Genomic DNA, 24929 nt, shown 5'->3' with positions numbered 1-24929 from the left:
AAGTCCAGGGCACCGGGCAAGGAGAGTCTCCCCTGAGCCAGGTCTGGGTAGGGCAGGCTTCCAGGTGAAGAGGACATGGTGCCGGGGCAGCCAAGACACCCCCCCCCGGGGCTGACCTTCCCAAGGAAAGTCAGGAAACGCGTATGCAAACAAACAACAGGCGGGGAAAGTATTTACAGCTCCTGTTGTAGATAAGTCTAATTCCTTAATATATAAAGAGCTCTTACAATATAAGAAAAAGGCCAGCCATAATTTCCCAAATAGAAAACGAACAAAGACACGTCCCGGGACAGTGTGCAACTTCACTAGTACCAGCAGACAGGCACACACAGAAGCGCCGTTTCTCACTGTGACATTGACGTGAATTGGGAAGTCTGATAACCAGTGTCTGGGTGGCTGTGGGGAAATAGCTCTCGTAGACGCAGTTGGGAGTGTAAATTGGCCAGTTGGGGAATATCTCCCCAGATTACACAGAGGCTATTCCACTCCTAGGAAGCACCCAGGACAATGACCGAGGACAACCCCAGGCTGAGCTGCTGTTTGTAAGAGCAAAAGAGGGGAAGGCACGTGGATGGGGAATAAACAGTGACTCATCCCCACGCTGGAGTCCCATACAGACATCACCAGACCCCTGGCCGTGTGAGAGGGACGCAGGGAGCACGGGTGCCCCGGTGGGGGGGGCGGCTGCCGGGCTGGGGGTCATGTGCCCCTCCCTTCTGTCTCTCTGCGCCTCTCGGAGATGGTTCCAGGCCGTCTGGGATGCCCGCCAGAGACATCCCTTGATTCTATGACGAAGCCCCTCTGGCTTCTGTTGGAGTAGCCTGCGGGGGCCGGGAGCCTGGAGCAGAGGTGGACTCGTGCTTGGGCCCCGGTGCTTCAGGTCTGAGGCCAGAGGGTCAGGAACACAGATGGGGGCAGGGTGTCCCTGCCAGGGCCACTGGGCGAGGCGGACTGGGCTCCGTGCCATGACCAGGGCAGGCCTGGATGCCGTGCGCCAGAGGAGAGGCCGGCAGGGCAGCCCGGGGAGCAGGGATGGTCACGGGGGCCCGAGGTCCTCCTCCGGGTGCCGGGCGCCGGCCCAGAGGACCAGATGGTTCTCTTTACGAGGGGAGCGCTGGCGGCCAGGGGCAGAGAGCCCGGAAAAGCCTGCAGCTGGCCCTCGTCTCCATGCTTCTCCCTGATGTTGTTTTTTGCTGGAAAATCAATTCTGCAAATCCAGCTGGGCCCTGGCCCGGAGCAGCTGGGGGCGGAGCAGCTGGTTCTCTGGCAGATGCGGACCCAGTGCCTCTTCCTGCCTCCTCTGGGCCCTTTCTGGGCCCAAAGCGGGGAGGCGGGGCAGGAGGGGGCCAGCCGGGCAGAGACTCAGCGGGCGCAGGGACAGAGCCTGCCCCCCGCCCCGTGTCCTACTCAGGCCACCCCCAGGACAACTGTCCCAAGCTCTGGCCCAGGGCCCGGCGCATTCACAGACCCTGGCAATGGGCACCCACTCACGGTCCCCATGGCCCTGAGCCCCAGATCCAGGGCAGAGGCCGGAGGGCAGCCACCACTGGGTTCCTCGAAGGACCACGGCGGGGGCAGCCCTGATGGAGGGGAGGCCAGATGGCCGGGCCTGCAGATGGGCGGGCAGTCTGACCTCGGCCCCCACTCCTGCGCCAGGTTCTGCTTTGCTCTGCAGATTGCAGGACCGCCAGCGGGGTGTGCCCTGACCCCCCTGTGGTCCCGGCCCCTCCTTGGATGGAGCCCACGACGGGGACACGCAGATCCAGCCGTTTTCTCCCTCGTGGGCTGCGCTTTTGCAGTCCAGATGTTTAAGGAGCCGTTCCACCCCGATTCCGGCCACAGGGAGATGCCGTCCACAGAAGGGTGTCCTTTCCCATCGACTCGTGTCCCCGTGGCATCTCAAGGTTCCACGCACAGATACACAAGTGCACACAAGCACACACACCCCGAGCCAGCTCTCTCCGGGTTCTCTTCCGTTTGGCCCCATCTCTGTCTCTGTTGCTATGTCTACTTTTTAACGTGCCTTCGAGTTTTATAAGCCCAAATTCACAGACCCGTTAGTCCGTATACACTTGGAGATAAGAATCTGCTGACGATAAACAGCTGGCGTTTTGACCAGGCTGCAGTGAACCTCAGTGCTCCTGTGCAGAGAAGGTGTATTTCAGTGCTACCCCCCTGACGCCACCCACCGACAGAGACCGGTGGTTGCGTCCTGATGGGTCAGCGCCTCCCCAGAGGCCGGTGGCCTTTGCTAATCGCTCGTCAAGCTTCTTTCTTCTGGAGTCGGCGCAGTGTGTCGCACACTGGATCTTAAGATCGGGGAGGGTGTTGAAGGACGTTTGCTCACATGTCTTTCCGTGGGTTCATCAAAGCCATTTGTGAGCCGCCGGCAGAGCTCTTGGTGTGAAACGGCCCTGCCGTCTTCTGACGGGTCCTGGTGGAGCCAGGATTTCTGTGCCGATGCCTATTGGCACACGTCGGCAGGCTTGTCTCTTCCTTTCCCATAGCCCGACCCCTTCCGTCATGCTCCCGCCTCGTAGCTGTGGCTGTGACTCCCAGCCTCAGCCCTGCGACCTCCATTCCCAGAGGGAAACCCTGGCTGCCAGGGTGGGACCCGCTGAGGTCACAGGGTGTGCGGAGGGGCTGCCCTGGGCGCTGAGGGGCACCTGGGGCCCACGGGGGCCCGAGGTCAGAGGGAAGCTCCTTGCCTCCCCGCCGCCCTCCCTGCAGCCCCCAGCCCCTTCCAGCCTGTGCCCGAGACCCTGGAGTCACCCGGACCGCCCCCTTCGCTAGCCCACACCCCGAACCGGCAAGGCCGGCGGCTGTTTTCTCCAAGCACGTCTGGAAGCCACCCCCTTTCCCACGAGGTCAGCCACCTTCGGGCTCTCGGGTCCCTCAGCAGCCTGGGCGTCCAGGCAGGGCCGGACGGGCTCCTGGGGCTGCTGGTGATGAGGTGAGGGACCCCCGCTCCAGGTGCAGGCCTGTGGGAGGGGATCCCAGGACGCGGTGCAGGGCCTGAGGACATGGGTCCTGGCGGCTCTTGGGCTCCTGACTTAGGCCCTGGAGCCGATGGGGGCTGCTCCACGAGGCAGTGACGTGTCACAGGGGCCACCTGCGGGGTCGGCCTCGAGACCACAGGCACTGGCCACACCTGCCAGTGACCTCCAAGGAGTTGGGGACAGGAGCTCCGGGTGGGGTGCTGTCCCCTGAGGCCAGGCACCAGGTCAGGAGGGGGCAGGAGAGGTTTCTCCTTAAAGATGGGGGTGATCAGAGGCCCCAGGGTGAGCGCTGAGAAGCCTCCAGGCCCGGAACCAGCCACTGGACAGAGCAGGTGCAGGCCAGGCCCAGAGGGGCAGCGCCATCCTATCTGTCACCCTCGCAAGATGGTCTGCGGTGGGCACTGGCCCAGGGTCTCGCCCAGTGGGGTTGGGCTGGGGCCCAGAACTTTGCCCTCCCTGCCGCAGAGCGGCCGTGTCTGCAAGGCCTCCTCCCCGCCAGGTGCTGCCCCACCCGGCTGGGAAGGGTGCCCGGCGAGGGGTCCCGGAGCCCCTGGAGCAGCACGCTGGGCCTGACCCCCGCCTCCCCACCAGTCAGCGTGCGGGTGACAGGAGGGTGTCTCAGACACGTGAGGTTTTACGAAATCAGCTCCCCTGAGCCCACTGTCAGGAAGCTACTGAAGGATGTGCTTCAGCAAAATGAGTGTGAAAACCCAAGAAGAGGGAGTCGTGGGCTCGGGAAATAGGGCCGCCAACACGGGGAGTTCTGAGGGTGACCTGTGTCTCCAATCTGAGGAAAGGCCCAGATTCACTGATTCATTCCCACCCTCACACGCTGGGCACGGGGCAGAGAACAAAACGGACGAAGGGCCGGCCTCCGGAAGCTCACACTTCTGCAAAGGCAGTTAGACCAAAAAAGGGCTCAAATTAAAATATCAAGTTTCAGCTCTGACATGGAAAGAGCTCAGAAGCGTCAGCCCTGTCCTTACAACAAGGAAAAATCAACAGGGTTTCCTGGACCCATTCCAGAACCGAGGTCACAGGGCAAAGCGCCACCCTGAAATCTGGGGGGACAGCTGACAACAGCATCCCAGCTGAGAGCAGATCCCCGGAGCTGAGGCCATGGGAGCAGAAGCTGGTAGGAAGCGTCCCAGGGGGCAGGGCGGCCCCGAGAGAGGACGCCTCCAGGACAGAAGCCTCGCCGCCCCCAGTCACCGGACCCCCGACCAACACGTGCACTGTGAGCAGCTGTCCCGCCGAGCTCCGTGCGCACACCCGACATCTGGCTCCGACCCGCTGGGCGAGGCCCACGCTGACCTGCCCAGGCCGGGGCTGACGGATGATGTGATGAAGTGATGAAGCCACTGTCAGATTCCTGGACGCGTCTCCCAGCCTCTGCACGTCGCAATTCTGTGGCCATACCAAGAGTAGAGATGCAGGGACTGGGTGATAACTGGGCCCAGGGAAGGGACGAAGGGTGTGTGTCCACACACAGCAGACGTACACCTAGTGCTCTCAGCAGCCCCTACAAGGCCCGGAGGGGACATGCCCGGGCAGAGGGCTGGTGTCTCTACGGGAGCTCGGGGCTGGGCCAACCATCGACACTGTCCTCTATGGGGGACACCTGGGGGCCCTGTCCCTATACGGCCACCCTTCAGCCTGGGGGACGCCTGGGGGCCCTGTCCCTATATGGCCACCCTTCAGCCTGGGGGACACCTGGGGGCCCTGTCCCTATACGGCCACCCTTCAGCCTGGGGGACGCCTGGGGGCCCTGGTCCCCGTAGGCGGCCCCGTGCACCTCCTGGGCTGACGGTGTAGGAGTCGCCCCACCTGCACTCACTCCTGGAGATGAGGCTGGAGTGTCTTTTTCTCCTAGGAGATTTGAATCAGAGTTAATCTCATAAAATGACTGGAAGGTGCACCTCCTTTCTTTCTGTCCTGTGGAATCAGTTGGTAACTCGTGTATTTTCTACTTTAAATATTTTTTAGAACTAACCATTGATGCCACTTGCAATTTTCTTTCAGGAAGTTGTTTTTTTAGTTCGATTTCTTAAGTCATAGAGCAATTCAGATCTTTTACTCTTTGCCTGTTTTAGCAAAAGTGTGTTTTCCTTTCTTTCTAAATTCTCATCAGAAAGTTGTCATCACATTCTCTGTCATTTATTGACATCGCCAACTGTTGTAACAGGCTCCTTTTCAGTCCTGTTCTGGTGGTAAATTCCTTTATCTGAATTTAGTCATTTTACTAATTTAGAGAACCAACCAGTGAACTTGACACTCTTCTATATATTTGCGTTGTATTCGATTAATTCCAATCTTATATTTATCACGTACATCCATCTATAATTTAAAAGTTGATTTTTTCGGTGTTTTTCCTAGTTGCCAAGATACATATAAATACGTCCTTATTCCAGCCTTTATATTCTTTTCTCAAATTCGTACCGCCTCTCACTTTTCTTCTAAGTCCCTGCTCCGCCCGCTCCCAGGTACGTTAGCTGCTGCCCAGTTTGTGCAAGTTGTTCTTTCACTGCTGTTCAGGACTCCCGAGGGGGCCGCTGAAGACGCAACAGCTGAGAACCTTCCACAGTCAAGTTAACAACTCGAGGGTAAGCGGCTCCAGAAGCAGGGATGAACCCTAACCCGGCGTGGACGCGAGTGGTGGGGACGGTGGCCGCGGGGAGCGCGGCAGGTGGCGAGTGTGGAGTGCGACACGGCTCCCGCCCCGGGCTCCGTGCCCACACCCAGGCGGGGACGTGGGCAAAACCGAGGCGCTTTCCCAGAAGTTTCCCGTAAGCGAGTGTTTGCCCTCGCAGGACCCAGGGAGGAGTCCAGGGGCGAGAGGCCGAGGGGCCGGAGCTGGCGGGCCCGGGACCTGCTGCGGCAGGTGGCAGGAGGGACGCGCCCCGTCCCCGCCCTCAGGCCCCCGTCTAAGTGCAGCCACGCATCCCAGCCACGCGGTGCGGCCGGACCCACGGGCGCGGCGGGGCTTCCGGAGGCGGCGGCGTGACGAGGCAAAGTGGTGTCGCTGAGCACGTCCCTGCGAGCCCGGAGCCAGCGGTCTCTGCCGCCCCCAGGGGCCCGGGTCCAAGGCTGCCCGAGGGCAGAGGGCGGGAGAGGCCAGCACTCAGGCCGCAGCGCCCCTCCTGTGGTGACAGCGGGGCTCACTGGGCCGTCCATCCAGCCCCAAGGCCACCAGCGCTAGGAGAGGAAGACTGACCCCGCCTGTGTCCCGGTGAGACGCAGCCGATGAAACAGATGCTAGGCGTGCCGGCTCTTTCTGGGACTTTTATTTCTTTAAAATAATTCATACAAATGGTTACGGTCACAAACATGATTTTAACCAAAATATTGCTAGCCTACCACATCAGCAGGACGGCACCGCGCGGCCAGGCGCCGCAGCCCCGCCGCCCGGGACGGAGGCCCGCGCGCTCCTCCGCACCGCTAGCGACGCCGTCTTCGTTTGGAACGGGGGGGTTCATGCCAAAGTCAGGAAAGACAGCCTTTGTTTTGTTTTTCTAAATTATTCTAAAAATAAGACAAGCAGGTAGAAAAAACAATGCACTGAGTGGCGTAAAAAGAAAACGGGGAGGATTCATTGTCCTGAGAAGTTTGCCAACTGCTTGGTTCGGGATGCGATCCACACACAAGGGAGAACGTCTGAAGCAGACCCGCGGAGCCCTGCCTCGGGCTTCTCCTGCCGACAGCTAAGCAAACAAACCCTTGCGACGTTCTAAAGACTGTGCACAGACGGGGACACTCATGATAGAATGACTACTGACTCTTCCGCTGCTGAGCGGGGACGCGAAGGACACGGCAGCGGCCGGCCCTCGGGACGGGACAACTACAGCTGATGCGGGGAGAGGGCGTCACCTCTCACCCCTGGCGCCCGGACCGTCCCGGAGGCCGTGGCCGCCTGCGGCGCCGCCCCTGCACACACCTGTCCGAGGGCTTGGCCGGTGCCCAGGCTGCGGAGCTCTGCCCGGGCTACAACTGGTCGCTCGCATGGTCTCTATCTGCCTCGGGCTTGACGGTTTGGCCGGGAGAAGGCGCGTGGGGTGGGTGGGACACGGGGGGCAGGCCGTGGGACAGGGACATGGCGCTGGGGACGATGCCTTCGACTGCGGCGGGGATGCCGCTGGGGGCCACGCCCACGACGCCTGGGGGGTACCTGCTGGGAGAGGAAGGAGGCAGGTGAGGCCAGCGGGGCAGGACCCCAGGCTGAGCCTGAAGGCCGCCTGCTGGGGGACGCCGTCCCACTCCCTGTGTGGCCACCACCCAGACAGACGGTCTCACGTCCACCGGGCCCTGAAGGTCGCCCCCGCTCACCTGTAGGCGGCCCCGTTGAGCTCGGGGTGCACCACGGCCGGGTCCACACTGGCCCAGTGGGTGGCGGCTGCCAGGTGGTCTTTGTTCACGCAGTTCTTCAGACTGTCAGGGATCCGGCCTGGGGGACGTCGGGGAGAACGGGAGGGACGGCGCCTGCGTCAGGCGGCTGCCAAGGGGACCCCAGAGGCAGGGGCTCCACCGGGGACACGGGCAGTCTCCACAGACTTGCTCCCCTTAGGCACAGCCGGGTCCTGTCTGGGCAGTGTTGCCCTCAAAGCTCGGGGACCCCCAACCCCAAGCAACCGATCTCAGCTCAGCAGTGCCCCCCACCCCATCTGCTTGGCCCGGGGGTTTCAGTCAGAAGCTGACAGGGCCAGGCCCGGAAGGCTTACACGTGTAAGTGACTTTTTACAAGGTGGGGGAAACACCCCACGAGCTGGCACCCTGAGCAGGACAGCCAGCGAGCGCCACACACGCGACGCGAGGGCCTGGGCTGCGCTCGGCCCCTCCGTGCTTGGGGTCTGCCACGCCCGGCCCCGGGCGGCCGTCTCCCTAGCCCCCCCCCCCCCCACCCCGCAGAAGACGCCGCGGCCTCGGGGCCCCCGCCCGGCGCACCTGTGACGGCTCTCCGGATCTCCCGGGCCGCCTCCTCACGCATCTCGATGGAGGCCTGCTCGCTGTACCAGGCCGCGTGTGGGGTGCAGATCAGGTTGGGCGCGTCCTTCAGGGGACCCTGGCTAAAACTGCACGGCACACGGGAGGTCAGAGGCCCTGCGCCGGCCCGGAGCCACACCCCACCCTCCGCCAGACTCGGTGGCTCTCCCTGAAAGACAAACCTGCCCACGGGCTCCTGACCGCAGTGGGGAGGGGCCTTCACGGGGGGTGGGGATGCTGCCCGCCCCTCCCGCAAGTGGCTGTGAGCTGCAGACCCCAGGCCCTCCGGACACTGCTCCGTCCTGGAAGGGTGAAGACCCGCCTGGAGCTGCCCGGCCGCCCCCGACGGGCGTTTCAGCCGGGAGGCGTCTGACGAGGCCACGTGGGGGCAGCCGCCTCGTGCCCCCGGGCACTCAACAGGCTGCCTGGTCTGAGCCCTTCCCACCACGTGCAAGGGACTGGGCCGTCCTGGCCTACAGTGGTGGCCTCCCCCCGCTCTGAGACTCGGCCAGGGAGGAAGGTCTGCCCCACGTGGGATCTCAGTGCCCGAGGCCGGGGCCTGCAGGCTGTGGTGGGCGTCGGGGCCCCACTCCCTCGCGGCGCTGTGGCCGCCGGGTCGGACGCAGGCAAGCGCGGGCCGTAAGCGGGTGAGCGCCGGCTCGGGGACCCCAGGGCACCCCCGGCAGGCACCTGAATGGCTCTGACTCGTGCACGTCCAGGGCCGCACCGCGGATCCGCCCCTCCTTCAGGGCCTGGGCCAGCGCCTTCTCGTCCACGAGGCCGCCCCGGGCCGTGTTCACCAAGAAGGCCCCTTGTCTCATCTGGAAGACACGACAGTGCGGCCTGAAGACACTCCCCCGCCGGGTCAGGAAGTGGCTTCCCTGCTCCCCGGTGAGGGATTCCTTGTGACCCCTATCTCACCCCAACTAAGCCCACCCCGTCGTGGGGCTCTGGTGGCCGTCCACCAGCTCGGGGCAGCTCGTGCCTGTCCGGGCCCCACTGAGTCCTCGGGGACCGCACAGCCCCCGGCCACGCCCTGTCCCCCAGAGACCCAGACCCACTGGGTGAGAACCAACGAAGGTGCCTGGCCTCACCCTCTCCAGGGCTTCAGGAGCCTGGGGCGGACAGCAGGTGAGGCCCCAGGCGGGCACACTGAATGTACACGCACGCCCACCCACACGTACACGTGCACACGCGGACGCGCGTGGAACCACACGTGCACGTGTGCGCGCACACCTACGTGCACACATCAATGTAAGTGGCCACCCCACACTTAAATACACGTACACACACGTGTGTACAAGCCCACGTGCACACACACACGTGGGATGGGCACCATCGTCGAAGCTGACCCGCCCCCACGTGCATACACCGTGCACGCCTGCAACACAGGTCTCTGCGCACGCGGGCACTTGAAAGGCCCTGTGCCGCGGTTCGGGGAAGAGAAGGCCCCGTGGCAGGCCCGTGCGGTGGCCGGTGGCCGGCAGGCGTGGCGGGCAGGCGGGGGCCCCGGGCCGCACACCTGTTTGACGGTGAAGTCGTTGATGAGGTGGTGGTTGTGCTCGTTGAGGCCGCAGTGCAGGGTCACGCAGTCGCTGTGGAAGAGCAGGTCCTGCAGCGTGCTGACCCGCTGCAGCCCCAGCGCCCGCTCCGTGCCGTCAGCCAGGTAGGGGTCGTAGAACAGCACGTTGAAGCCAAAGGCCTTGGCCCGCAGCGCCACCGCCTGCCCCACGCGACCTGGGGGGCGACAGGGTGTCACCGCGGCACCTCTCTGGCCGCCCCGCCTCGGTTCCCCGTCTGCCCGGGGTGAGCCTGAGGCGTCTGCCCCGAGAGGCCCAGCGGCAGGACGTGCGCGGGACGAGGCTTTGCAGAGAAGGGGCGGGCCTCCGGGGGGCTGGGGAGCGCCGACGGGGGCCCCGCGGATGCACGGGGCGGCGAGGCAGGGGCTGCAGTGTCAGGATAGGCCCCAGTGCCCCGGGGGCTGAAGCCCTCTGTCCTCGGCTCCCGAGAAGACAAAGCAGGGGAGCAGCGCAGGCCAGGAGCTGGTGGTGGGGGGGGCAGGCACGCCAGGGCCCTGCGCTTGGGACCACGGGACACCGTGGAGGCTGGTAAGGCGCCAGCGCAGAGGGCCCGGGGAGGACGGGCACCCAGCGGTCCTGCCGACCCGCCACGGTGCCAGCGCCTCGGAGCAGTCACTCACACTGCCCGGTGGGCGACGCTGGCACGGAAGCCCCCGCTCGGCTGGCCTCGCCTGAAGCCACTTCCCCTACGACGTCAGTCCCCAGTTCCAGGAACCAAGAGAAACCCGAGAAGGATTTTCACTTTTATGAGAAAAGGCAAAAGCGAAATTGCGCTCAGTGTGTCTGGCAGGTGCCGTTACAGAGCCCCTCCTGTCCCCGGGAACCGCGCTCCGTGTCTCAGTGTGGAGCTGCTGTGGCCTTGGCCTCCACGAGCGACACGGGTCCAAAGGCTGCTGCTTCTTCCCTTTACGCCACTCGGGCCACAGGTTTCAGGGGACCACTCTGCTTGGGGCGGTGGGGAACCAGAACAGAGACTCTCGGAGTCCCGAGGGGCGTGGGGAGGGCCAGAGCAGGTGCCCAGGGGCCGTGGTCCCCAGGGCCGCCGGGCGCTGGTTGAGATGCAGCCTCTGGGGCGTCCCCACCGCACTGAGTGTCTTGACAGACACTGCCTGGAGGTGGCCGCCCCAAGCCCACTGGCCAGGCACAGCAGCTCCCCATCCTGGCTCCTTCCTCCCGGCCTGCATCACATCGCGTGGGCCGGGCCATCCCTGCCCTCAGACAGGCCGAGGGCGCTGGGGGCCTAGGTGCCGGGTGCAGGGCACTCACAGGGCTACGGGGCTCTGGCCAGCCCTGGCATCTGTGTGTGCACATCCAGCAGGACAGCAAGTCGTGTCGGGGAGGGACACCCCTGTGCCCCACGGACGCCCGTGACCCTGACCCCCTGCACTAATGCAGGCGCGTCTCTGCCCTGCAGTTCCCCCACAGCTGCACGAGGCGGCGCCTTTGCCGTGGAGAACCTGTGAAACAGCTGATGGGGCCGCAAGGAGCTACGGTCCCGCCCATGCTGGGTGGCCCAGGTGGACGGGCAGGCCCCTCCCGCCACACTGCCCTCCCCTGCTTCCCCAACCCCTAAGGCCCGCCCCACCCCGGCACCTCTGCCCCCCGGATCCTGCCTGCACCCCCGCCCGCGTCTCCGTTCCTTGGTTTGCTGTCTGAGCGCAAGGGGCCCAGGGCTGGCCCAGGACACCGGCCTGCAGGGCACGCGATCGAGCGGGTGAGTGGAGGGAGCAGCCTCCGTCCACCCAGAGCAGGGCGCAGGGCAGCCTGCCCGGCCACCACCCGAAGGCCTCGTGTGTTCAGTCGCGGGGCAGGGGAACGGCAGAGCGAGCGTGCGTGAGTGTGCGTGACCACACGAGCACGTGTGACCCCAAGAGCACCTAGTTAACATCTGTCGTGTGCGTGGGCCCCACTAGGTGTTCCCGGGGTGGAGAAGGACCAGCACAGTCTCTGGGGCAGAGACCCCTCAAGCCCACGCTGCCCCCTGGCTGGGGACCACGTGCTATTAGCAGCACAGCGCAGCCCCAGCCTCAGGGTCCACAGAGCCTGCGCACGGGGGCGAGAGCCATCGCACCTAGCCCGATGATGCCCAAGGTCTCCCCGCGGATCCTGGCGGCTCCGGAAGCCACCTCTCGGATCTGCTCGACGCTCTGGACCCGCGTGCCTTCCCGGAGCGCCTGGTGCAGCCACGTGGTCCTGCGGTACAGGTTCAGGATGTGGCACAGGGTGGAGTCGGCGGTCTCCTCCACGGACGCGGCCGGCACGTTGCAGACGGCGATGCCTGCGGACACGAGATACGCGGGGCAGTCACTAGCACGGTCCTGGGCCTCACGCCCCTGCCCCAGGATGCTAGGAGACAGATGCAGGTTACCTGCCCCGTGCCGCGTGGGAAAGCCACCCATGGGTCCAGTGGGCAGACAGGGTGGGGGACAGGAAGAGAGAGAGGCCACCTGGGCGGATGCCCACACCTGCTTCTGCTCCTCCTGGACCACTTGCCACTGAACCTTCTGGAAAGGGGTCTTGGCCAGGCCACACCTCCCCGGGCCCTGCCCCCCCCCCCCCCCCCCCCCCCAACGCCCCCCGCCAGCTCGGCTTGCGACAAAACGTTAAGACAGGGTCAAGAGATCATGCAGGGGAGACCGAGCGACAACAGAGCTGGAGACCCCGTCACACTCGGGAACAAGGCTGCCGCCTGACAGAGGACCAGGCCCTGCGGAGGTCTGGCAGGGATGACCGCACAGCACGCCCCAGACTGTCCCTGGACGAAGGACGGAGCCCCAGCCCGTGAAATCGCGAGGCAACGAGGACCCGCTCCGCGAACGGGGACGAGGTCCGGAGGGCGGCCCAGCTTGAAAAGTGCCCAGACCGCAGCCTGACACTGCGGTGCCTTCCTGGGGACAGGTGATAGCGGGGTGAGAGAGCTGGGCTGGCAGAGCAGAATGAACCCTGGGACGTGTGGCAGCCGACAGCGGGAGCCGTTTTCACGCTGCAAGTCTGAGGCCGCCGTCGGTGACCGCGGGCCGTGGCAGGGCGCGTCCTGACCTGCCCTTAAGCCGTGACCAACACAGAGGATAAGGAGAGACTAGACCAGAACGTCACAAGAGGCTGAACACTGCACCCAGAGAAGCATACTGCAATGTTTCCGTGAGTGTGTCACACACCTGTGTGTACACGCTCCCACGTGTCCTAAATCACAACACAAACCTCCTTTCCCAGCAAGTCTCGTGCACAGAGCCGCGCAAACCCTGACACAGATGTGCTGGCCGCCCCCCCCCCCCGGCTGATGTCCCTTCCCCGCGGTCCCCAGGAGGCAGTGCAGGAGGGCGGCGGACACGCCACCCACAACGCCCGGGGGCTTTCTGAGGGACGCTGCTGCCACCCTGCCCCTGCCTGAGGGGAGCTGGCGTGGGGCCCACACGCTGCCGGCCTCCAGGCCACCTCCAACCAGGCAGTCGGCTGCAACAGGACTCTCCTCTTCCCAGTAAAACCAAGAGACAAAACGTGATGAGGCCACGCCAAGGGAGCAGTGCGCAAAGTTGCAAAGAGAAGAACCCAAGCCCGTCCTACCTAAGTCCCCAGCTGACTTGATGTCGATGTTGTCAAAGCCGCTGCCGATTCGGACGATTATCCGCAGCGCCTTGAACTTCTCCAGGTCCTCCCTGGTCAGCGTGATGGTGTGATACATCAGCGCCCCAACGGCCTCGTTCAGCACCTGCAGCGAAGGGGGCACGTGAGCCGGTGCCGCTGCGGGAGAAGCCACGCGGGCACTCCCCCCAAGCGCGGCCCCCGCTAGGCAAGTCCCAGGGCTCCAGCAGGCTCCCACCCGAGCGGCCTTCCCTCCGGTGCGCGTGGCAGGCCCTCTCAGGGGAAGGTGCCCGATCCCCATGTGAGCGGCCTGCAGTGACCCGAATGTGACGGATCAGCAAACGCGCGAAGCACACCGAAGGTCCCTGCCCCGGTCGACACAGGGGACGGCGCTCTGCCTGCCTGACGCAGGGGGGTGGGCGGGGGCTGCCCTCTCCTTGGGCACCAGGCGCTCGACAGACGACAAACACCTGGCGCTGGGAGGACCCGGCGCACCCGAGACCTCCAGACCCCGCCGATAGGATGAGAAGCCAGCGGCCACTTGGACACACCGTTCCTAGAACAGGAGCGGCCGCAAGGCCGCAATGCGCTCGGAGCGTCGGATAAGTCCCTGGGGACAGTGAACGCGCCGCAGTGAGCAGGGCACCCCTTTCAAATGGGGAGAGGGCTGATGTGCCGACCCCGCCGTCACCGTGCACAGAGCCCGGCCTCCAGGTCCGCCCTGCACGGCCCAGGGTTGGAGGGTCACCCCCCAGAAAGGAGCAGGGAGCAGCCGCAGCCCCTGCGCACTATCCACCGCGCCGCGGACCTGGGGGGCCGCCTCCCCCCAGCCCCCGCCCACCACTGGGAGGGGCGTCAAGGTCGGGTACGCGCTCCGGGCGCGCCTGCGCCTAAGGTGGGCCTAGCCAGCTGCAGCCCGCAGGAGGGGCCCGCCAGCTCTGTCTCTGCACCCGTCGGAGCGTGGCCGGGGCCGTCGCCCCGAAGTGCGGGGCTCCAGGACACCTGGGGGCGGCCCGCGTGTCTCGGTGAGTCTGTTCCAGGCGAGGCCCACGCGGGCAGGTTGGTGCCAAGCGCACAGACCTCCCCGTGGGCGACGTCCGCCCACCATCGCGCCCCGTGCAGAGCCCCGCCCACGACCCCCCTCGAGGAGACCCCCCACCCACCTGCCAGCTTAAGTCCATGAGCTCTGCCGGGGCCGCGCCCACCAACGTGTGACGCACCTCGCTCCTGGGGGGTGGGGGCGGGGAGCGCGGGTCGAGGAAAGCGGGGCCACAGCCCAGGACCGTGAGCCCGGTCCGCAGCGGGACGCAGTCTGGCCAAGGCCAGGGACGCATGGTCTGCCATCTCTGGGCCCAAAGGCAGGGTCTGCGGAGCAGGCCCACCCCGTTCCAACGCATCATGTAATCCAAATCCTGCCGTACTTGGGAACGAGGTTTACTCCTCCCTAACGGGACGTTATAATCAATGACGTCTCAAATTCAGTGAAACAGAGTCCGCTGGGAACCCATGATGATGTGTCTGCGGGCCCCCCTCTGGACCGAGCTTCCAGTGCTCACCCTGGGTCCCCCGGGGCGACAGAGGCTGCTGGACCTCAAGGGGCCACATGTGAGCTGAGGCAGCAGCTGGCCCGTGGCTGACGCAGTAAGCGGGGTGGAGCGGGCTCTGAGCGTGGGACGCAGGGCAGGGGACTGCAGCCCCGGCGAGACTGCTAACGGCCCCGGCTCGCCCCTTCTACGATGACTGAGCCCTGGTCCCAGCCGGACACGTGATCACCCGGAACTCAGTTTCCTCTGAGGCTGGCCTGGCCTCCGTTCCCCTCCTGCTGCCTGCGGTGGCCTGGAGGACACGGCCACAGGGGACCTCACAGAAAGGACCAAGGTAAGGGCAGCTGGGAAGCAGGGCAGGGGGTCCTGGGCCCCTGACCCTGCAAGGAGGCGACGGGGCGCTGCCAGCCCCACTCTGGCCCCAGCTCAGAAGATCTAGGAAGCTCAGCTCCGGGAGCAGGGGGCTGCCAGCGGGCGTGTGAATGGACCGGCTGGATCATGCCTGAGTCCTGACAGCTTCCCCGACCTCCTGGGAGGGCCACAGACGCAGGCGCAGACTTCCGGTGCCGTGACTCGACGGGACCCGGTGTGGACGGGGTGAGGCCTGACGTGTGACAGCAGAGCAGCAGCAGAGGACATTAAGCAGGGGCACGTGGGGAGAGTGGGCAGGAAGATACAGGGCAGTGGACATGGCTAAGGCCACGGGCAGGTGCAGGGGAGAGGGAAGGGCTCGGCTGGCGGTTCCCCCCGAAGGCCCCTCTGGCCGCCCTGTGCTGTGTGGACAAGAGCTGCTGAGGAGGGCCCCCTTGGGGCAGGTGGGCAGGAGCTGGGGGGCAGGCTGCATGCAGACAGAGATCTGTTGGTGCCTGCGTTGTCCGGCACGGCTGGATGCTAGAACCAGAGAGACGGACATGTCCCTGCCGGCACTGGGAGGGGCTGCCCCGGACACAGGGGCAGATGTATCAGCTGGACGCCCGTGGGGCCCTCGGCTACAACGGGCGTGCGGATGGGCTGTGGGCAGGCGGGGCGGGGCAGGTGGTCCTCGCGGCTCAGGCGCGTGTGCAGGGCCAGCTTTTCCTGAGCATTGCACCCAGCTGTGGTCCTTAAGTGTCCTGGGCTGCACTTTTTTGTTTTTTTTTCTGGCGGTGCGCGGGCCTCTCACTGTTGTGGCCTCTCCCGCTGCGGAGCACAGGCTCCGGACGCGCAGGCTCAGCGGCCATGGCTCACGGGCCCAGCCGCTCCACGGCATGTGGGATCTTCCCGGACTGGGGCACGAACCCACGTCCCCTGCATCGGCAGGCGGACTCTCAACCACTGCGCCAGCAGGGAAGCCCGCGGGCTGCACTTTTAAGCAGGGGCGGCCCGCGACGGTCTGAACGTCTGTAAAGCTGGAGCGACTGGCTTCCAGCGCTGGCTGTGCTGCAGCGAAACCCCACGTTTGCTTGTTTCCTCGAGGTGAGAAGTGAGTGGATCCCTGCAGACCCTCTTCAGGCTCCAGTCTTGCTGCCGCTGCCCCCGGGGCACAGTCTGCCCATCAGCACCGACCGCCCAGTACCAGGCATTCCCAACGTCCAAATACTCCGTGTGACGCACGCCAACTGCAACTGTTATTTCAGCTTTCACTTGCATTTCTGGGTGTGACTCAGTCACCCAGGTACGTTTCTGGGTAAATTATTTTTTTCACGCCTGGTCCTTCTACTGAGCGTCTCTCGAATCCCAGGGTACCCGGAGAAGTGTTCTCAGAGGGGAGCCCGGGCTCCCCTCAGAGCAGCGCCCACCCTGTACCAGCTACAGGAAGAGAGCACTGCAGGGGCACCACGCTGCCCCGTCCAGACTCCAGGTCCACGCTCCTGCTGGCTCCTGACCCCTTTCCTGGTTGCAAAGTGGCCATGACACCCCCGGTATGGCACTGACCTCCCAGCGTCCACTGCTGCCAGCCTCTACCTGCTGTGTCACCAGCTAGTCAATGACCTGGCGTCCTCAGGTCCACAGGAGGAAACGCAGCCCACCTGGCCAGGCGCTCAGAGCAGAGGGCCTGAGGGGTACTCACTGGGCACCACACCAGAGGCAGGCCACCGGTCAGGGCGCCTCCTCGGCCCGAGTTTCCCCTCCCAGCATCACACACACAGATACACACACAGACACACACACACACTCAGGGCACCTCCTCAGCCCGAGTCTCCCCTCCCAGCATCTCACACACTCACACACACACTCAGGGCGCCTCCTCGGCCCGAGTCTCCCCTCCCAGCATCACTCTCTCTCACACACACACACTCACACACACACACACCCTCAGCGACTTCTCATCTTTCCAGATGGACATGTTCTGTGAGAGGCCACGCAGACGGCTCGAGGGCTTTCCCGATGACAGGAGGCCCAGGTGGAGGGACAGCGGGCTGAAGATGCTGGAGCGCCACCCAGACCTGCAAGCTGACAGCCTGGCTGCCCCTGGGGGGGCGGGGGGGCAGTGTCACCTGCTCTGTCCACACCCCCCCTCCCGTGCCCACTTCCCACTGGGATCTTTCTCCTGTGGGTTGAGGAGTCTGAGTAGTTCAGCTCTTCCCCCCCCCCCGTTACACGCACTGCAGACGCGTCTCCTTCGCCCCCTCACTTCCTGTTGTGTGTGATTTCCCTTGCAGGGAGACTGTTGTGACCGCCTTGTACGCGGATGCCCCTCCTTCCCACGCTGTGCTTTCTGCAGAACTGCCCACGTTTGGTCCTGTCCTGACCAGGGGCAAACACGCTCCCCTCAGACGCCCCTCTCACTCTTGGTGACGGCGGCCGCGCACGAAGGCGCCGGCCAGCCCTCTCTGCCTCCAGGGCCCTCAGGTCCCACCGACCGGAGCCACCCCCGCTGGCTGCGATGCCTGTTTCTGCGTTTCCCCTGGATTTTACTTCACGTCTTACCCGGCCTCGGCGCCTCCCTCCTGGGACTGGGCGCTTCACTCCAACGAGGCCCCCGCTGGTGCCCCTGGAACCCCAGGCGCGTCCCCGTGTCACTCCCACCCTGGCCCGGCCCCTCAACGGGACCCCAGGTCTTCCTTTTCCACGGCCCCCTCCACCTCACGGGCACCTCATCTCTGAGGAGCTTCGGAGAGAGCGGCGGAGGGGAGAAACGCCTCCGCCGGCCCCGCGTGTGGGCGGGCGAGCGAGCCTGGCTAAAACCCTCCTCTCAGGGGCTTTGACGCGCCCAGCTGGGGCCGCTCCGGTTCTTGTCCCCCACCCCTGGCGCTGGTGAAATCTGGATCCTGAATGGCAGGGCCTCTCGGGCCCCCGACACTCATGCTGGGTTCGTGGCAGGAGCCCGGGAGCCTCTGTTCAGCTTTGGTAGTTTTCCTCATGTTGTGGCGAAAACGTCAGCCTCTCCTCCTTAACGCTCAAATAACGTCGGACGGACGTCTAACCAGCTGTGAGGAGGTAGAAACCCCTGATCAGACGTGACGCGTAAGACAGGCTGATACTTCCCTTCTAGGCCAAAGCCTGCAGCCAGGTGGTCCACGGACCCCGTGTCAGCTCCAGAGCCACCAGGGTCCTGGGCTCCTGTCTTGCTGCCCCGCCATTCCCAGGCTCCCCTGGCTCCACACGGCTTCCTTTTGTGGTCTGGGTGGCTGCCCAGGCTCCAGCCATCACATCTGGTTTCCAGCCAGCAGAAAGAGGGAAGGTGGCTCCGCACACAAAGGCTGCTGTCCTCTCCCTGGCTGCACTTAGTCATCTGGCCACCCCTGCAGCAAAGAGGGGGAAGGAAGTGCTTGCCCGGGATGGGGAACGGGAAGCTCCTAAGAGCGGCTGCACTGGCCAGCTGGGCCCGGCACCCCCGCGGAGTCTGCGAATCTCTCCTCGCTCCTCATCGCTTGCATCTTTCCTCTGGGCTTCCCCTGACTGTGTCTTGTGAGCTTCCTATTGAGGTTTAAACTTTCCGCTCTCATTTTAGTTTCCAGGAGCTCCCTCTAGTTCTCCTGTGGTTCCTTTCTCACTGCGTCCTGCCTGGTGTACAATCAGGAGTTACCTCAGGCCTAAGGACCCCAATTACACAGTCCTAACGTCTCTTCTGTCAGGAGCATAAAATTCCGTCCCCAGGACACTTTTTCTGCCTGTTCTTCTCTGGCAGGCAAGGCCTTTCTGTGGCTTCCCGTGGGTGTCAGGAGGCGTAGGGCTTGCGGGGGACGCCGCCTGCCCGTTGCGGGGGGCTCTGAGGGCCCTATGCCCCTCCCCAGGGGTCTGTCAACATTCATTCATTCCTTTATTTATTTATTTATGGCTGTGTTGAGTCTTCGTTTCTGTGCGAGGGCTTTCTCCAGTTGCGGCGAGCGGGGGCCACTCTTCATCACGGTGCGCGGGCCTCTCACTGTTGCGGCCTCTCTTGTTGCGGAGCACGGGCTCCAGACGCGCAGGCTCAGTAGTTGTGGCTCACGGGCCCAGTTGCTCCGCAGCATGTGGGATCCTCCCGGACCAGGGCTCGAACCTGGGTCCCCTGCATTGGCAGGCAGACTCTCAACCACTGCGCCACCAGGGAAGCCCTGGGTTTTATATTAACTTGTTGAAATAGTTTTGGTAAGTTACAGTTCTGAAAAAAACACGTTTTGTCTTAGTTTTCAAATTTACTGGCAAAACTTGTTTTAGTACTGCTTACAGTTTTTAAACTTTCTCTCGGTGTATCTCTTTTTCATTCCACTACTGTTTTTTTAAAAAGTATCTTTTTAGTTTGAAACGGTGTAAGGTTCACAAGAGGCTGCCAACGAGGGGGATCCCGCGTCCCCTGGCCCAGCCCGTGGTGGGCAGCGAGCCTGCGCCCGGGAGGTAATCTGTGCGCCAGGTGCCCTTGGCCGTCTTGTCCTTGCTTGTGTGCTGTTCTGTGGAACTTCACCGTGGGTCTGTTCAAGCAGCCGCCTCACAACAGGACACAGAAAGCAGGACTGCCGTCGCCACAGAGACACCCCCGTGTTAGCGGCACCTGAACCCGGCACCTCGGTCCCCTTTGCCGTCCCCGTCACAGTGGCTGGCCAGAGTGACGACGCCCGTGACCCTGAAGAGCTGGCTGCTCTGGCCCGGCCGACGCCGGTGCCCGTGGCTCACCCTTCCTGCTCTGCCCAGTGGGGCTCCTCGGTACCCGTGCCAGGCGGAAGGCCACCTGGTTCCCTCTGGTTCCGGCCCCGAGGAACGAAGCTGCTGGGGGGCTCGCGGGAGGTGTTTGAGTGGACGTGTGCTCCGCTTCTCGGGGGGAAATGCCGGCACTGGGGCGGCCAGGCAGGTGGCCCGCACCTGCTCAGCTTTGGGCAGCCGCCGGCCTGAGTTCCCGGAGGGGCGGCCCGGGTGTGCACGCCGCCGCACTTCTCACCCGCTTACTGCTGCCTCCCCTCGGCTCTGGACCATCGTCAGCCTTTTCCTCATCCAATTCTGCCCGCGGCCCATCCCCTCCCCTCGGTCCCTGAGACTTGTGTCAGAGGCTGGCTCCCCACCGGGCCCCGCACCCCAAGCCTCCGTCCTGCCGCTGACCCAGGTGGCTGTCGAGTCTGCCCAGTGAGCTCTCACTTCCAGCTTTGCTGTTTCTGCTCCTAGATCTTCTAAAAACTCCCCCGAAGCCTCTGCCGTCATCACGTCTTCTGCTCTCGGCTCCCTTGAAGTGCTCAGGCTTGGTTTTCACGCTGTGGTGGTAGCAGCAGACACCCCACCGGCCCCGTGGGTCCCTCTAGTCCTTTGTCTCTGCTGGTTTTTGCTCAGTTCTTTCTTCTCCTACTATCTTGTTATCTTCGACTGTGCGATGAACATTGTGCTAGGAGGTGATCTGCAGAGACAACTGGGGGCCCAGGCCTACGGGCTCTTCCCGTAAAGAGTGCCGTTCCCCCTTGTCTCTGCCAGCCACCTGAGCGGAGGACACAGGGGCGCCTGTGATCCAAGTTCAAGGCTTGATGTGGATGTGCGGGGCCGGTGGGGGGACATGTGAGGGTGCATCTGGCTCCAGCTCGTCCTTTCTCCAAGGGTCCAGCCCAGAGCCAGGGTCCAGCGGGGCTCCAACCTCACCAGCCCATGAGGCTGCCAGAGCCGCCCTGGCCTCTCAGCTGCCTCTTCCGGCACAGCTGACGCCCCGGCCCGGCGGGCACGACCTGTCCACCCCTGCGGCATCGGGGCCTCTCCTGACCCTGTTGGTCTCCGAAGCACCTTGGTTTTATAAACCTCGGTCCAGCTTCCTCACTGACTCAGGGGAAAGGTGCTTCTGAAGTACCCGGTTGGCTGTGACTACAAACAGAAACCAGGTTAACATACTTCCTGTCCCAGGGAAGCTGAGAGCTGCAAACCGCGTGGCACAGGCTCAGGGCGTCCCGGCGACTGCCGCGGCCTGAGTCGTCAGGTGACGGTGGTGCAGCATGCCCGCCCCCAGCACCGTCCACCGCAGCCACGTCCCCAGATGCCACTTTCTGGGAAAGAACTGGTTATAATGGAGACATCCCACCCCCGCCTCCCGACAGGCCAGGTGGTGAGGGCAGCGCCACACCTGCCCACTCCGACAGGAACCCTGGGACACCTGCCTCAGCGCTGGCGAGGCCACGGCTCCCCACCTCCCCGCCCCCGCCCGTGGTACCTTCTCGTGGATCTCCTGTGTGGACTGTGCGTCACAGAAGGCCACTGTGGCCACGTCCTTCAGGATGGGCATCTCCACCGTGCAGTCCCGGCCGTCCAGCAGTGCCACCAGGGGCCGGGGGTGCAGGGGCCCGTTCATGATCGGAGGTCGGACGCCTGCAACGACAGGGCCGGACGCTCAGCTTCCCGCGGCAGCACAGCCCCCGCTGAAACCTCAGCCCACCCCAAGGACTTCCAATTCTACATGTCCAGCCACCAGGATCTTTGTCAAAAATAAGTTAAAAACCAGGAAGGAAAACACACTGATGTTTGCCACAGCTCAGTGCCACCTGAGTGGACACCGACGGTGGTGACTGCCCCCCTCCACGGATCAGGGCCTCAGGGATGCAGAGGCCCTGGCAGCCCCGCGCTCCAGCTGGCGTCCAGACACGCAGGTTGGAACGATGGGCTCGGGGACGCACCCGACGTTTCTCTTGCACTCGATGCTGTGGTGTTGCCACCCAAAAACCCGGCAGGGACCCACCCAGCACCAGCATCGCCTCTGCTTGTAGGTTTGAGGAGCAAGAAACAGCGTAAGGGTAGAACAGGGTCAGGACACGGGAAGAAGGCCAGAACCCCTCACCTCCCCAAAATGAGACAGCGAAGAATGATTAAACACTCACTCCCTCCACACGAGGCCCAGGTGGAGACGGTAGGGCTTCACAGGTGACACGCGAGACAGTGGGGGCCGCACCAGCCCGCCCCCTCACCATGGCCCCGCAAGGCTCGCCCTGGGACGTGGCAGCCGGCGCGTGCGGTGCAGGACGAGAACCGGGTGCGGGTTCCGCGGCGGCCCGCCAGCGCCCACCACCCACGAGAGCGCACGGCCGTCAGGACCGGCGGCAAAGGCGCCAAGACCGCCGGGAGGGCTCCTGGCATGGGGTCCAAAGGCCAGGACCTCCCTGGTCACCTCCCCCCGCGTCACGAGCAGAGCGTCCAGGCCCCCTCTGTCTGTGGTGCGACGGCGGGAGTCCTGTGCAGACGGTGCCCTGGTCTCTCCAGCTCCACTGGGAGAACAGCGACGTCTCACTTAAAGATGTTACTCATTTTAGCGCCTGACAAACACTCGCTCCCAGCCTCACTCAGCTGGAACTTTGCCCAATATCGATCCACGCGACCGCAAGAAACCGAGCCCTCCGGGTCTGCGAAGGTGTCTTAGCTGAAAGGCGCCTGCAGAGCCTCGTCTGAAGCGCCCAGCGGTCAGAGAGGACGGGAAGCCCCAACGGAGGGCACTGCGACCGGGAGGGCTGCCAACCGCAGCGTGTCCACGGGAACGCCCCGAGAAACTCCGCGCCGACCTGCAGCCTGGCCGGGCGCCCCTCCCTTGACACCCTCGACAGAAGCAAACCCCACGGCAAACGTGAGGCCCGACCGAGGCCTCGCTGGCCCGGGCGACTCGCCCACTCGGGACGCCCCTGTCCTAACCCCAGCACACGCAGGGGGCCCCAGAGCAGCGCCTCCTCCACGGCCGCGGGGACACCGGCCTCGGCGGCCTCACTCTCCCGAGCCCCGACCAACCTGACATCTCTTAATATGGGCTCGGCTTCCACGACCATGAATTCGACTGTTCAAAGCGTCTATCTTCAGAAGCCCCCTGCAGAACCGCGTCCTGTCACTGGATCCTCATCCCACGTCTTTAATTGTCTCGAACCAAAGCTCCTAGGCTCCCGTCCACGGCGACCACTGAAGCCCACGCCGGGTCAAAGTCTGACTAAAAATTAAACACAAGAGACACGTTAAACACCACTGAGGGTCAACTAGACTCACGAACCTCAGGTCCATGGAGGAGGGGCTTCCCTGCACCTTGACCCCAAGCCCGTGGCTGCCGGGCTGGGACCTACCTGGAACCAGGCCCGGCCCTGCGTGGGAGTGACCGGCGGGGCCAAGGCTTGGACGCAGAGGCAAGAGGCTCACCCCGAAGGTCGCCGCCACGTACCCGGGAGCCCGCCCGGATGCCACCATGTGCACTAGCTGGGAGGCCTGGGGACAGGACGGCCCAGAAAGCGGGTCTGTGGCCAGTTCCGCAAGCTCCTATCTCACGGGGCCCATCGCTTCCTGGGTCCGTGACGGGGCACAGGCCGCTGGGGGAAAGGGCTCCGGGACACAGACCCTGACCTGGACGCTTCCTGTACCGCACCCCCGACCCCCCAGGCGGGGTCCCGGGACCGGGGCCAGATTCAGGTGCAGTCCTCCCCAGAGAGCTGCCCAGCCCTTCCCGGCGGGCAGGACGACCTGGTCGTGACCCACACCTCGGGCGCACCCGAGCCCTCCCTGATCCGGCTCAGCTGCGGGGACTGGCCAGCCGCTCCTGAAAAGCTCCAGCCGGCCAGCCAGACACAGCCCACGACCCCAGGACACGGGCGGCAGGGCTAGGGGGCAGCCTGCAGCCACGGGCCAGCGGTGGCCCTCAGTGCCTGCCACCCAGTGGGTGTCTAGCACCCGAACGGACCTCACCACCGGCTCCCAGGCGGCCTCGGCCCCTCTCAGCCCCGTGCGGCCCCGTGCGCCAAGGCCCCCCGCGCTCCCACAGGCGGGGGTCACGACGCCCCGGCCCAGGTCCCCGTCCCGCCGCACCCGCTCTGCTTCCCGGGCCACGCAGCGTGGACAGCAGCCCCGCCGCGAAGGGACTCGTGCCCAAGGGGTCGCGCTACCAGAGCTCCCGCAACTCACGCCGGGCCCCCCCCCACCCCCATGCAGCCACGCTCCTCTCCGGAATCACCAAACACGAGGAATCGTAACGCTTCCACTTGCAAACAGCAGAGGCTCCTTTGATCTAACTTCCTCCGGTAGAAACCGTACTCAGCGAGCCGTAAGGCAGCAGGTGTCACCCCACACCCCAGACACGGCCCCAGGAAAGGACGACACCCCCAGCACCTCAGGGACCCTCCGTGCCAGTCCTCAGGCCCTCCTCACCTTCCTACCCTGATTCTCACAGGAGGGGATCGGGAACGGCGACGGGGGTGGGGTGCCGGGCCGGGCGGCAAGGACGCTGGCCTCGCTTGCGGTCTCGCTGGCTCTGGGGCCCCAGCCTCGCTCCCGCTGACCGACCACACCGCAGCCGGGGTGGGTGCTGCCGACTGCGAGTGGGCACCCCCGCTGCAGAGGCAGGAGAGCGAGCTCCAGGACCTCAAACACCTGCAGCCCAGGCCCCACTGATCCCATCGTCTCTTCCAAAGTCGGCCCCAAACTCACTCTAAACTGCAGGGGCAGCACCGGGCAAAGCACCGCGGCAGTCAGCCCCGCACAGCCGAGTCAGGCCGACCTAGGCGCCTTGCCCTCCTACCCGAGGGTCCCCGGGAACCACACGGGAGACAGTGTGTGCAGGTGATGGAAACCCCAGAGAAGTCACAGCCGGCCGTCTGGTCACAAGGACTTCTTCAGTCCCCTCCCTAAACCCTGAAGGAACCAGGGCCAGCTGCACTGGGAAGCAGGACAGTGCCCAGCCGGGCCTTCCCTGGCTCACTCGCGCTCCCACCAGCCAGCAGCGCCCCTACACGCCCGCTACATGCCAACGGCCAAGACGGTTCCCTGTCCCCCGAGGGCCCGGGGCTCACAGGCCTCAAGTGCGGCCCAGCACTGCGTCTTCCCAGCCCTGGTGAAACAACCTGGACCCCTGGGCTCTCCCATGT

At 64.6% G+C, this 24929-nt stretch overlaps 1 protein-coding gene across 8 annotated transcripts; it reads right to left on the bottom strand.

Moving 5' to 3' along the window:
* Positions 1 to 6265: 6265 nt before the first annotated feature.
* Positions 6266 to 23011, bottom strand: CTBP1 (C-terminal binding protein 1). Of its 8 annotated transcripts, none has more exons than XM_027103977.1 (10): positions 22819 to 23011; positions 21263 to 21417; positions 13121 to 13265; positions 11628 to 11834; positions 9499 to 9713; positions 8667 to 8797; positions 8159 to 8278; positions 7938 to 8065; positions 7323 to 7440; positions 6266 to 7167 (listed from the first exon to the last, which is right to left on the bottom strand). In XM_027103977.1, exons 1-10 carry the CDS (start codon positions 22823 to 22825, stop codon positions 6981 to 6983), a joined length of 1413 nt encoding a protein of 470 aa, XP_026959778.1. In that variant the 5' UTR covers positions 22826 to 23011; the 3' UTR covers positions 6266 to 6980. The 8 variants fall into 8 exon arrangements, with proteins under 8 accessions (XP_026959778.1, XP_026959779.1, XP_026959783.1 ...); XM_027103978.1 differs by having other exon boundaries at positions 6266 to 7164; XM_027103982.1 differs by lacking the exon at positions 22819 to 23011 and adding an exon at positions 17909 to 18092 and having other exon boundaries at positions 21263 to 21377.
* Positions 23012 to 24929: the final 1918 nt, after the last annotated feature.

This window comes from Aethalodelphis obliquidens, unplaced genomic scaffold, assembly GCF_003676395.1.
Source record: "Aethalodelphis obliquidens isolate GAN/ISIS:26980383/991018 unplaced genomic scaffold, ASM367639v1 scaffold6, whole genome shotgun sequence".
NCBI lineage: Eukaryota > Metazoa > Chordata > Mammalia > Artiodactyla > Delphinidae > Aethalodelphis > Aethalodelphis obliquidens.
Note: the sequence above shows the minus strand (reverse complement) of the source record. Positions and strands in the feature narration are given on the sequence as shown.